Raw genomic sequence first — 13,109 nt, 5'->3', positions numbered from 1 at the left:
GTAGATTAGACTGTCCCTGTGAGCCAGCCTGCCGGGGTCACTTTTATCAACTTTGGAGCTCAAAGTCCTGATTGCAGAAGCTGGTTTGTTAATTAGATGTATTGGATAAAACAATAAACCTCCCTGCTTGCCTTTTTATTTCTTGTAGTGCTGGTTGTTCTGAGAAACCACTGCTCTTCCATTCTTAACCCTCCCTGCACAGACAGGCGCGGAGGTGTCCATTGCAGTGACCAGAAACGTCTTCCTAGCAGCAGTAAAGACCATCACAAAACTCATTTTACCCATCCGTCAGCGAGATGTGATTTTCTGCTCTCTCAGTCTCTAATACATATCGCAGCAACGCACATGGTAAAAAGCAAAAGGCCCGAAAGCCAGCTGATGCAATTGGGGTAAAACAGAGAAGCCGAAGCCCTGCCTGGGGCTGGCACAGGGCGAGGGGCGGGTGGAAGGGCAAGACGCTCATCGCGTTGGTGCAGGCGGTCCCGGGAGCTGCGGGGATGGTGCAGGGCTCCCGCCCCCGCCGGGGCTCCGCTGCCCGGGCCGCTCTGGGGGCGGAGCGGGGGCCGGGCCGGGCCGGGCCGGGCGGGCTGAGGCGGTGGGGGGGCCGCGCTGCGCTGGGCCGCGGAGCCATGCCGTTCCTGGAGCTGGAGACCAGCCTGCCGGCCGGCCGGCTGCCGCCGGGGCTGGCCCAGGAGCTGTGCGCCGCCGCCGCCGACATCTTGGGCAAGCCGGCGGAGGTGAGCGCGGGGCCGGGGCGGCGGGGCCGGGGCGCGGCGGGGCCGGGGCGGCGGCGACTGACGGTGCCTGTGCCGGCAGCGGGTGAACGTGACGGTGCGGAGCGGGCTGCCCATGGTGCTGGCGGGCTCGGCCGAGCCCTGCGCCCAGCTGCTCGTCTCCTCCATCGGCGTGGTGGGCTCGGCGGAGCAGAACCAGCGGCACAGCGCCCGCTTCTTCGACGTCCTGACGGCGCAGCTGGGCCTCGGCCCCGAGCGGTGAGTGCGGGCCCGGCCCGGCCCGGCCCGGCCCGGTCCGGGGGGGCTCTGCCTCGGCACCTCCTTCGCCCTGAGGGGCAAGGACACCCTGCCCACCCCTGGGGACAGGGAGAGGGAGAGCGCCTCCTCTGTCAGCCCCGCAGGTTTATGTGGTGTATGAATATATGAAACACAGCAAACAAAAGTACAGGAAGATGCTCAGAGTGATGATGATGATGATGATGATGATGTAGGTTCCCATGTCCTCCATGAGATTCAGGTGTAATACAGATCCAAGACTAGATTGCAAACATTAAGTGCTCTTGGATGCCCAATCCCAGACGTGCAGTTTAGGTCCGGGTAAAACCACGGACTGGTTTGCACTCGTTGAACAGTCTGGGAAATAGTCTTCTCTGAAGATGAGTAGTTCCAGTTGGTGTAATTGGTGCAAAACCCCGTGGGAATTGGTAGAGCATCGCAGTGGGGTCGCCATGCCAAGTGCTGGAACAAGGCTGTTCCTGAAGGTAAGCTGTGTCCCTCTCTGCCCCTCTTCCCCGTCTCCCCAAGGAGAGTAATAGCATTTCCCTGCCTCTTGGGAGCTGTCAGGGTAAATACCGAACAAGATTACGAGCTGCTTGGGTCCTTTGGAAATGGACAAGTATCTCATATAAACAGCGATGAAATTCAGTCTGCTTTTCAGTTTGTGTGGATGAAGTCTGGCACCTGTTTGTACCCTGCCTGTACACAGCTTATTTTTGCTTCTGTTAAATTAACGCTGTGAAGTGTGAGCTAGTGAGAGCTTAGTGCAGATTTTCTACCTTGTTGCAAACTGGGCAGGGGTAATATTTAATTGTAAAATAATATTTCCTGTCCACTTCACTTTTGCTTTTACACCCAAAAAGGATTGTCATCCGCTTTTATCCACTGGAGCCCTGGCAGATCGGCAAGAACAGAACGGTCATGACATTCCTGTGATCCCTGGCGCGGCCAGTTGGAACAAAGCAATGATGAAGACAACCTAGAGATGACTAGCTCTATCTACTTGTTTCCTCTTCTGATCAAATCTGTGTAGCTCTGCACCCTCACCTGTAGTATTCACTTTTGTCTTTGCATCCTGTACACATAAAGCTCAAGAGTGGGGCAATCAGCTGTACTGATTTTACTAAAATAGTTCAAGGTCTTTGTCTCAAGCCTGTCTCCTAGCCCAAAGGATCTCCCGGTGCCTATGACTAAAACATTGCAGTCTGGTGATGGCCATATGTGGGCCTAGAAAAAGCTCTCTTGTAGCAGCAAAAAGTTTAATTCCGGAACACATTTGGCTTTATTGAGGACCAGAGAGGTTCTTTGGTTCATCCAGATTTCCTCTTACTTTGCAAGGCAGAAAGATCCTTCTTACTGTTTCTCTGTGGCAGCAGAAGGGTCCCAGGCTGGCTATGTCAAATTCTTCTCTTTTCAGGCTCCCTGAAAGCCCTTTTTGGAAAGAGATGTGATTATTGGAAGGGAAGTTTATGCATTTATATCATTGTTTATTTAAGACTCATGTCAGATCTTGTGCTCTGTGCTCTACCATTGCCACTCCTGGTGGCTGCTCCTACAAAGTTTTATTTGTCCACAAGATTTTCACTGCTGAATGTTTGTGTGCTGATGGCAGTGTGTAGAGGAGGGAGTCGCTTGTGAAGAATTGCACTGTGCCACAGGAAAATATTCTGAAGGTTCTGCTACTGCTAGCTTTAATTCCTGTCATTCACCCAGTTGTTCAAAATACTTTTCCTCACCCTCCTGTTACAGGGAGTTTTGGGACGATACAGCATCTCACTGTGTTCTGTGGATGGTGTTTTCAGGTCACTGTCCCTACAGGGAAGTGTTTTGGGTTTTTAGGACCCATATGCTCCCTCACTTTATAACTGGAATACACATGGCATTTTATGAAAACAAAAGCACAGTACTTTTAATGTATAATGTTATCTCTGCCTTCCACTGATAATGAAAACATTTATCAGTTTCCTTTCCACTTTGTGACTTGGTCAGGTCGCAGACAGGGAGCTCAGAGGAACTGAGAGCGTGCCCTTGGGACATGGAGGTCCATGGGAACGCAAGGCTGAAGGGTGCTTCTGCGCTCCTTTGTCATTCTGATTGGAGTTTTGTTTATGACTTGAGGTCTCAAGATAGTTGAAAATACTCCTAATTACCATTTGAAGTTGGTTGTTCCCTATGCAGCATAAACTTCTTCTATGTTTGCAAAATCTGTCAAGACTATAATTACCAAACACAAATTTGTGTATCGTGCTGGGGGGGGGGGCTACACCTTACTTGGTTAATAAAATGTGTCAAAGCCTCTTTTGGTAAGTGTCAGTTTACTGGCTTAAAACATTGGGGTTTTTAGCTCTCAGTGCTTGGAGTCAGATATCATGGTTGCCCAGGCCCTTGCACTTTCTCAGGAGGTCTTTTCAACTAAAAGTTTTTGAAACTCGGGTAACGAACAGGTAGGTGAGCTGAGTCTGAGACACACGTGTAACTCGGGAGTACTCTGTTGCAGGGAACAAGGTGGACAGCCCTGCCTTTGCAAAAGGGCTTGACCAGCTTGAAGGTGAATACTCTGAAATGCAGAAAATAATGTCGCTTTAATTCTGATCTGCAGACGGCTCATTTCCTGGAGGTCCTTCTACCTTGTGAAGGAACAAGCACAAACTCTTGCCAAAGCCTTTGTTTCCTTTAGAGAAACCCTGCTCTGCCCTGTGCCCCAGTTCTCCTTCTTTGGGCCGTGTTGGCCACTGCTAGGCACTACCGCGGGCTCTGTGCCTTCCTCTCGCCCTCGGCTGCTCCCCATGTGGGCTCTTGCCTGAGAGCGACTTTCCCAGCATTGCAGAGCTGAGCAGGAAGAGATAAGGAAGGAGAGGGAAAGCTTGGAAAAGAGTATGCCATGCAAAGATGACTGAATAAAATGGGTCCTCAGTGTTACTTTCCCACCCATTTCCATGTTGCGTCTGCATTCTGGCGTTATCTGATAAAAAGTCCTAGAATAATGCAAAATCACGGTGAAAGTGCTAGGTCAGGGACCACCTTGAGAATTTTATGGTTCATGGACTTTGAGCTTTCTTTTATAAGAGCAGTTAAAATATTAATCAAAGGATTGATCATTGATTATGAATTGTTTGTGCCTTGGTCTGGGCCAATTCATACTTTTTTGGTGCTGGGGATTGTCAGCACAGAATGAGATTCTGAGAGTCCTATGAGCTTGCGGCTGGCTGTTTTCCTTCATAAACTGCTGGTGCTGAATATACTTTTTATGTTCATGTTGATCTGAAGAGATGGCCTATTTTTCCTCCACTGAGCTATGTTAGAGTAGGTTCGTACAATATTTTAGGGCTCGAGAAGGATACCCTGCAAAGGGGTTCTGCAGCCCCCTGAAACTCACCCTGGAGCATGCACACAGAAGCCAACAGAAGCAGGCAACGTCTTCTCACACCTCTGTTGCTTATGTTTCCTAGTTGGAGAAAATCAGATACACCACCCTTATCTATAGCTCAGCAATAAGGTTGTAAAATCCCTTTCCCTTGAATGCTATGTGCAGATTGTCCCTCTTCCATGGGATGGAACCTGCCTGACATCTGGATTTACTGTATCCCAGCTGTGGTAGATCTTTTTACCGTTGTACTGACTCTGTAGCTTCCCAGGCTTAACCTCCTAAGGTTAACTAGTATTTCTGCTCCCAGAAATGGCCTCTGTTGGTTGGTTTGAGAACTCTGTGTAGGTGTGTTTGCAAATTCAAAGGTAACGACCTGATTTTGAACACTGTGTAACCATTTCTTAGCTCCAAACCTTTGAACTGTGGACAATCTTTCTGTGTATTTACGCAAGAGAGGAGCAGTGAGGCCCTGAGCACGCTGAAGGGCACTACTGACAGAAAAGTATTACAGAATCACGATAGCTTTGGAAGTTACTCTCCAAGGACAACAGCGTGATGCTGCTGTTCACGGCAACCCTGTTCTTAGTTTGTCATGACGGGAAGATGAGCGTTATTTTCTCCCACAAACGGGACCTTGGAGTTCATGCATTCAGGATGAAGAGGACTCTTCCTTATAGTGCTAAATGCTGATTCAGTGAAATGCTTGAGCACAAGCTTAACTTCATCAGTGTGCTGTGACCCATTGTAACAGGAGGTGGCTTTAAACATGTGGCTATATCCCACAGATGGAGCAAGGCCCGAGCGTGCCCTTGTCAGTCTGTGCCTGCTCAGAGGCCGTCCTGACCCGGCACCTGCACCAGGAGGGCTTGCATAGGGCTGCAGATGGCACACCTTTTCTTTAAGACTCGCTGCAATATGATCACCTTACATTGAAATAAAATTATTGCCACAAGGAGCTGTCGCAGTTACTGTTTGGCTTGGGTCGCTGCCTCACATCGTCCTGCCGCCATCACACAGAAACACCTCCCCTGCCTCCCAGGGGCATAAAAGCACGTTCCCATCTCCAGCTAGCACCACGGCAAGTTTTAGGGAAAACCAGTAACTTTGGGATGACTTCCCAACCCATTGGAAAGGGTATCCGGAATTTATTTAAGCTTTTGCACGCACACCCCGCACAAGGAGACCCTCCGCCCCTCTCAGCCCCACGTCTCACTGCGGCCCGCCCGCCCCCCTCCGCCTCCCTGTCCCCAGCGTTCCGATTGGTTGTCTAAGGAACGGCTGCTCGGCCAATGAACAACCTCTTTATTGGCGGTGGGGGCTCTGGGGGTTCGGAGGAGGTTGCCGTGGAGACCGCCGGTGAGGCCGCGTCTCCGGGGAGCCGCCGCTCGCCTGAGGGAGCCGCTCCGGGAGCCCCGCGGCGGCCGCGCCCCGCCGGCCAGGAGCAGCGCCGGCGTCCCGGGGGCGGCCCTGCGAGGTGAGTGTCCCGTCCGCCCCAGCCCCGTGGAGGGGCCTGAGGGGCTGCCGGGGCTTTGGCCCTGCCCCTGCGCAGCCCGCCGGTGAGGGCTGCGGGAGTCCGGCCCGACGCGGCGGGGCCTCGCCTGGTCCGCTCCACGGAGCCGCGGTCAGAGGCAAACGAGGGCTCTCTCCCCCGCCTCCTCCCGGCCCTTTATGCCGCCCTCCGGAAAGTGGAGCGTGGCGAGCAGCGTGAGTGGCGTCCCCGCTCCTCTTTGCGGAAAGTGACCGTATTTCGGTAAAAATGGCTTTTGCTAAAATGTAGCGGAGGCGATCTTTGCAATGTTAAACACAAAAACCCAAACCAAACCAAAAATCAGGTGTTTTTTTAAACATATGTGTATTTGCAGTGTATGGATCCCAAGTGTAGCAACAACAACAAAAGCCAGGAAAGCCCAAGTCACTCCCTTTGTTTCTTATTTTGAAGTTGAGAATCGCACAAGCTCTGGGAACAAGAGCTGACATTTGAAATTTTTACCTAAGTTTTAAACTACTAAGGTAAAAGGAGATAAGATTTTGAAGGCAAAAGGCTTTAAAGAGGTATTGTTGCCTTTTGACGATGTGCTCACCTGTCACAGCCGCAGATTTATAGCTGAGACGCTCTTGTAACTGAAAAAATTCAAACCGGTTTGTAATACTTTATATTAAAGACTAATTCTTTTTTTCCTACCTAATTGATGTAGCTATGTTCCTCTGAAAGTGCTTGTAGCGACATACTTAATTCCTAGGTGTTATGACACTGTTGTAACTCAAGCCACAGTTAGGTTTGCAGCCATGTACAGTGCCTGGTTTAAAAAAAAAGGAAACACCCCCCCCACCTGCCTGACACACCAATATAAAAGCTGTGCGGAGGCAATGTCCTTGTCCTGTTTTTCAAAAGCATTACACTGTTCTGTTCGGTTGTGCTCTCTCAACTTGTGAACACTGGAGAGGAGAGGTGCTAAATAGTTGTTACAAACTTTCTGTATAAATAAAAAGTAGAATTAAAATTGTTTCCCCACCTTTTCTGTAGTTGCAGTTTCACTGGCAGCCTAACCACGGAAGTAAACTCTTGACTGTAGTCTCTCTCCTGTTGACTTCCTCTGCTGCCTTGAGCAAGATTATGTGGATTCAGCAAAAGACTTGAGCGTATTTCTGAATATAGGCATATTTGTACATGAAAACACTCAGTGTAAATATGTAATTGATTTGGGATCATATGGTCTTATTTATTTAGATGTCATAAGCGTCTGCACTTTCTGTCAAAACCTGGGGCATTCAATATTTCTTAAAGAGATAACCATTACTCTTTGTGCATATATTTTCTCCATATGCAAAGTAGACAAGGAATCCTTGTCTTGAAAGAGATTTGAGGTTTTATTAATGTTTATTTAGTGACTTTAGCTGCAAGTGAGGAAAGTAAGTGGTCCATGGGCAAGCAAAATATTGCTGAATGAATGAAATTCCTGTCAAAGCATTATTTTCTCTACATGCAGAACTAATCATGATGATGTATGAGTTAATTCAGCTTATAGTTCAAAACACCCACTGCTTCCTGCTGTGGTTAATTCTGGACTTATTCTTCTGTTAATGTGGTCTCCAATATTAAAGACTGTTTTTAGCCTGTCTTGCATGTGTCATCTTTTTGTTTGAGTTGATGGGAAGGTTTTATCATGTAGCAGTAAAGCTTTTCTAAAAAAGCAGCACAGAACTCTCTCATATTTTTTGCCTTTACTAACATAATGTTTCAAGCAGTTAATGGAATATAAATTATGTGTTTAGTTATGAGGAAAAATGACTTGCAGATTATAAATGTGTATTTTCCCCTTTAAACTTTTTATCAGTGGTAAAAAGACTGGAAATATTAGTATCCTTCCTTCAGAACGAAGAAATACTAGTTAGTAAAAGTTGAGTTTCTTTTGTTTGCATAAATCTAATAGTGCATATGCAGTAGCTATAACTTGCTTTTGCATTAGAGGTGGTCTGTAGAAATTGGTCAACATACTCAGAAAAGACAACTGTGTTATAAACACTGGTTCTGTTCTAGGAGGGATAGCAGTAATGAAGACATTTTAATCAAAGGAATTTTCAGGTGCAGACAGTCTTGAGCAATGGGTTGACTAGCCACTGTGGCCTGTTGCAAAGTCAATCTGACACAGATAACCTTCCATTTTTTTTCCTTTCTTGTTCTGTAAATAGCCATAAGTGCTGTGGTTTCTAGACATGAGAGAGCACTCTGGTTTGTGCTATGGATAGAAGGTGCAGGAAAACTTCCGTAATTTGTTTTTAAAGTAACTGAAGATAAACTGATAAGCTATAATGATTCATGCTCATATAATGTCAGAGTATTCAAGAAGCTTTTTTGGGTTTAGCTTTTGTCATTAAAGGGATTCATGTTGTACTGTTGTTAATATAATGTATGTTCATTAAATATTATACAGTAACGGAATAACCTTATAGCTGTAATTACATTGCCAATACTTCCACTCCCCCCTCACCACCAGGACTAGAGTCTTGAAAGCCACCCTGAAGTAATGAATGGGCTTAACTTTATGTTTTATTCTCTGTCTCTAGTTAAAATTCACTTTAATGTTATTGTTCCTATGTGGTAGGGCGATTTATCTCTTGCATGGGATGGTGGTGACATAGAACAGTTAATTGGTTATTGATTAAAGTATTCCCAGCCTGTCTTTTACTTCTGAATGCTTTCTTTATGGACAGAATAAATATTCTAATCCTGTTTGCTTTCCAGACCTGTTTGTGTTAGGCCCTTCCTCCTAATCCTGGAGAAAGACAGTGTGAATAGCTGTGAACATGGTAAGGGCTTACTGAGATGGTTTTTGAGATGTTTTGTTAGAAATAAAATTGAAAATTTTCTCTTTCCCCAGAACTAAGAATAAATTGGCATAATAAGAACATTGGCTTTGGAGTGATTGTAGTTATTGGTAAATTTAAGAATTTGAAAAAATTCACTGTAATGCACACATCTGTTCTAGGGAAGCTGTTGCTTGCAAGACACTTGAAATTTTTTTTTTTTGTCTGATTTGGGGGGAAAATTGTTTTGATCTTTTATTATTTGCAATTAATGATTACTAAATTCATTACAGTTCTTGTAACTTTATGTAGAGATCTCTCAGTATTGTCCATTTACCAAATAAAGTAAAAAAAATGAGAAAAATCCAGTTTGCAAGGGAAACTGGGACACATGTAGATGTAACACTTCTTGTCACGTCTTGATTGTCGTTCTAGATTCGAATCGCGGCACTGAATGCGAGCTCCACAATTGAGGATGACTATGAAGGTACCTTCAAAAGTCATAAGACGCAGACAAAGGAAGCTCAAGTAAGTAAACACACAATTTTCTTAATGAAGTTTTGTCTTGATGGGAGTTTTGTCCTCTCTTGTTGCAGGGATTGTTCAACCATAATTTTTTGTTTTTAAGAAAGTTGTGTTACTATCTTATCTCTTGAACCCTCCTTTAGCAAGCTAAAACTTCACTCAAATGAGTTATATTAGGTCAGTAAGGCTAATGTTCTGCTGTACAGTCTGGATGTTGACTGCTATACAGCAGAAAGTATTAAAAGTGTGAAAACACTGATATTCATAATAAAGGTAAGTATATTGTAATAAGTGTATTTAATAAAGTTGCCTTACAAAATAGGTTCTGATTTTTTAAACCACAGGAAGCAGAAGCTTTCGCTTTGTACCACAAAGCTTTGGACCTTCAGAAACATGACCGATTTGAAGAGTCTGCTAAGGCTTATCATGAGCTGCTTGAGATTCGTCTTCTGCGAGAGGTCAGTGACCTTTAGAAAATGAAACTCTAGAAACTATTATATTTTGTGTTACTTCATTTCTTATTGGCTAAATAGAAATGTCAGTGTTATCAATTGGCAAGTTGTTTGCTGTTCTTTTTAGCTGTCTAATTCCTAATGCCCATGTTGCATTTATTTTATCATTTCTAGGCAGTTCTTTCTGGTGATGAGAAAGAAGGGCTGAAACATCCAGGCTTGATGTTAAAATATTCCACCTATAAAAACCTAGCACAACTGGCAGCACAACGGGATGACTTAGAGACAGCCATGGAGTTTTATTTGGAGGTACAGTACAGCTGAAATAAAACACTGGAGCCTCGATGTTTGCAAAAGCTTGCCAAAATATAGACATACACCTTTCAGCATACATCATTTGAATGTGAACTTTCTGACGTTAAATGTGATGTAACTGGTCCACCATTCAGTCCCCAAATCAGTAGTGACCCTGCTGAAAACTAAAGCAGTGCCAATCCCTGTAGACAAGTGGATATGTATGTCTGAAATGTGAATAATGTTGTTTGTTATGCTTTCTAGGCTGTAATGCTAGACTCTACTGATGTCAACCTATGGTATAAAATTGGTCGTGTGGCAATAAAACTAATCCGCCTACCTTTGGCTCGTCATGCTTTTGAAGAAGGTCTCAGGTGTAATCCTGATCACTGGCCTTGTTTAGATAACCTTATCACAATCTTGTACACACTCAGTGACTACACAAGTAAGTACAGTACACCAAAAAAATTTCTCAAGATGTGTAATTTTATATCTCAATAAAAAATTGTAACAATGCAGTCATATAGGAGAAAGTGTATCTTGCGTAAGCAGTACATTAGGGTATGATAAGAGACTTTTACTTCATGATAGAGATTTTTTATTTCATGATAAAGTATGATAGTTTGTATCAATTCTGGTTACCCTAAAAATAAATGCCTGTGGTCTCTTAGATCAGAACCTCTGCAAGAAGTTTCCCTGTAGGCTGTTCTCTTGCCTTTCAATGTATGTTGATTTTGTCTTTCTAGTCATTTCCAGCTACATAGTTCCAGGATGTGGGTATGAAATTACAGTCTAGTTCGTAGCCTAGTATGATTAACTGTAGTTACAGCAGTTGAAACAACTGACCCTAAGATTTTACATTTGAGTAATACCCAGTGGATGAACTGATTCAAAGGAAGTTTAGGAGAGAAATTGCAAGATGGCAGAAATGTTGAATCTGATCCCTTAGGTTTGTCCTACTGGAATGGTCCTAATTCTCTTCACCTAATTGCCCATGTGAGCAAAAACCTGGTGGCATACATTGCTTGTTACACTAATGGAATCTGCAGTTAAGACATTTGATAACATGAAGATGGTAAATGGTTGTGATTCTGCTTTATGATTCTAATTTCTTTTTTTCGGGAATGGAGTCTTGAAAGTAAATAAAAGATGTATTGCAAACATTGTTTAAACAAAATTAATGATATTCTTTTTCTGGATATAATATTTGAGAAGACACAATAGGGTATTTTAACTGTATGCATGTAATTATTTGACATGTTACAAAGCTATTGGTCTAATTTATGTAAATGTTGTATTTAGTTGGAATTCAGTGGTGTATATGAAGCCCAGAAGTGGGAGCTTTTGAATGAACCAAAGCGGCAATTGACCATTCAATTTCTATTTCTCTGTCAGCATGTTTGTACTTTATCTGCAAAGCGCTGGAAAAAGACTGTCTATATAGCAAAGGATTGGTTCTGAAGGAGAAAATCTTTGAGGAGCAGCCTTGCCTCCGGAAAGATTCCTTAAGGATGTTCCTCAAATGGTGAATGTCATCTTACAGTATATACTGCATTTGGAGTGTGAATTTTGGGCTTGGGGTAGTTCAGAAAAGCTGGTGAGATATAATGCTTTAAGCTATAGCAGTATCTTGCTGACCTGCCTTCTAAATAATAAATCGATTTTCAGTGTTGGTGCTGCTGACAAAATGTTCTTTAGTAATCACTTTTGGCGGGAGGTAGAAAGAGGCAAAAAAGTCCATCTGCCGCTGCAAATACCTAGATTTCTTGTAATCATCTTCCTTTGTTTTATTTTACTTATTTGCAGCTGATATCTGCAGCATTCATTTTAGTTTTCTTTTCCTAATTAAAAAACCAGAATTAAATAAAAAACCTGAATTAAGCCAGGTCTTTTAGCCACTTGTTTTTTGTTTCTGGATTGTGATATCTCTGAAAAAGTGGATTATTTTTCACTTTCAAAAATTCATTCCTAGACTCAGACTATACAAGACAATTTTCAACTCCAAATTTTATTTTTGTGATGACATGAATTCCTCAAAATAGCACTTTGGAATGAAAGGAATTTCTCAGCCATACAATTTTTTTCTGAATGAAAAACTTCTGTCCCAGAAAGAAAACAAAAGCTCCTGCTTTTCTTTCATTTCTCAGTGTTTGGAAAACAGAATAGGACAATCTCCCTTTATCGTTTAATTTTTAAGGCAGAACAAAGATTTTGGATGGTAAACACTTCTATATGCATGCTATAAAGTTTGTAAAATAATGTTATTTGAATGCTTGTTTTAACACTGTTTATTTTTGTTACATTATAGGAAGATATCAAATTAATCTCCTCAGACTTTTAAAAAAACCTGAACAACAAAAAAACAACCATTATCAACTTATCTTAATTTCTTATTATTTCTTAGTGACATGTCTATCCATAATGTAAATGTGAGTGCAGCTGAAACAGGAAGAATCATAGATGAAGCACTGGAGCTACGTAAGAAAAGACAAGCTTTGCTAGTGCGGGACAGAGAACCAGACCTCAGACTGGTCCAGCCAATTCCCTTTTTCACGTACGTCTTTATATTTTCTCTTTTTAAAAGGTTTCTCTGAAGCCACTTATGCTGACAACTGTGTTGTGCTTCAGATTTCTTCAGAACACTTTTTTTTTCTTGTAAAAGCAAACAAACAAATCCTCCCGTGTTTTCATATTTTATGAGTTTGTAGGTTGGTTTGGTGTGCTTACAATTTTAGCATAAACCCTGTATCTATCAGTTTTCAGCCTTTGAATTAAAACCAGTGATGTAAAAAAAAAAAAAAAAAATCTTAACTAAGAATGATTTGGCAGCCATTCCAACTGTATTATTGGATTTTTCATATATGACTAGTTTGTATATGAACTTCAAAGTAAGCTTATCTTTTTAAAAAATGTTTTTACTATTGGGATAATGGAAACTCAGAAACAAATTACAGTTCTTTATTTGCAGCAAGACATAAGGATACTAATAAGTTGTTATATATGTCTTTATTAAGGCTTAAAGGATTGGGTTTTGGTTTGGTTTTTTTATTGCACATATTTTTCTGGAATATTAATGGACTCTGCACGTAGGTCCTATTGCAGAGAAGTTGCTTCTACTTGTGGATAAGGGTGAGATTTTTTTATTGTTGATTGAAT

General features: G+C 43.0%; 2 protein-coding genes across 2 annotated transcripts in view; both read left to right on the top strand.

Annotated features, from left to right (window-relative positions):
- Window positions 1-629: 629 nt before the first annotated feature.
- DDT (D-dopachrome tautomerase) lies at window positions 630-3,264 on the top strand. The gene is made up of 3 exons (XM_050906605.1): window positions 630-737; window positions 817-992; window positions 1,874-3,264. Exons 1-3 carry the CDS (start codon window positions 630-632, stop codon window positions 1,944-1,946), a joined length of 357 nt encoding a protein of 118 aa, XP_050762562.1. The 3' UTR covers window positions 1,947-3,264.
- A 5,385-nt stretch (window positions 3,265-8,649) lies between these two features.
- Window positions 8,650-13,109, top strand: part of CABIN1 (calcineurin binding protein 1) — a 116,233-nt gene continuing 111,773 nt past the window's right edge. The window contains exons 1-7 of the mRNA XM_050906552.1: window positions 8,650-8,685; window positions 9,118-9,210; window positions 9,552-9,665; window positions 9,834-9,968; window positions 10,218-10,398; window positions 11,349-11,478; window positions 12,358-12,507. Coding sequence (XP_050762509.1) covers window positions 8,683-8,685; window positions 9,118-9,210; window positions 9,552-9,665; window positions 9,834-9,968; window positions 10,218-10,398; window positions 11,349-11,478; window positions 12,358-12,507 — 806 coding nt within the window. The 5' untranslated portion in view covers window positions 8,650-8,682. The remainder of the gene's footprint in view (window positions 8,686-9,117; window positions 9,211-9,551; window positions 9,666-9,833; window positions 9,969-10,217; window positions 10,399-11,348; window positions 11,479-12,357; window positions 12,508-13,109) is intronic.

This window comes from Gymnogyps californianus, chromosome 16, assembly GCF_018139145.2.
Source record: "Gymnogyps californianus isolate 813 chromosome 16, ASM1813914v2, whole genome shotgun sequence".
Classification (NCBI taxonomy): domain Eukaryota; kingdom Metazoa; phylum Chordata; class Aves; order Accipitriformes; family Cathartidae; genus Gymnogyps; species Gymnogyps californianus.
The sequence above is the reverse complement of the archived record's forward strand: the minus strand, read 5'-3'. Positions and strand labels throughout refer to the sequence as shown.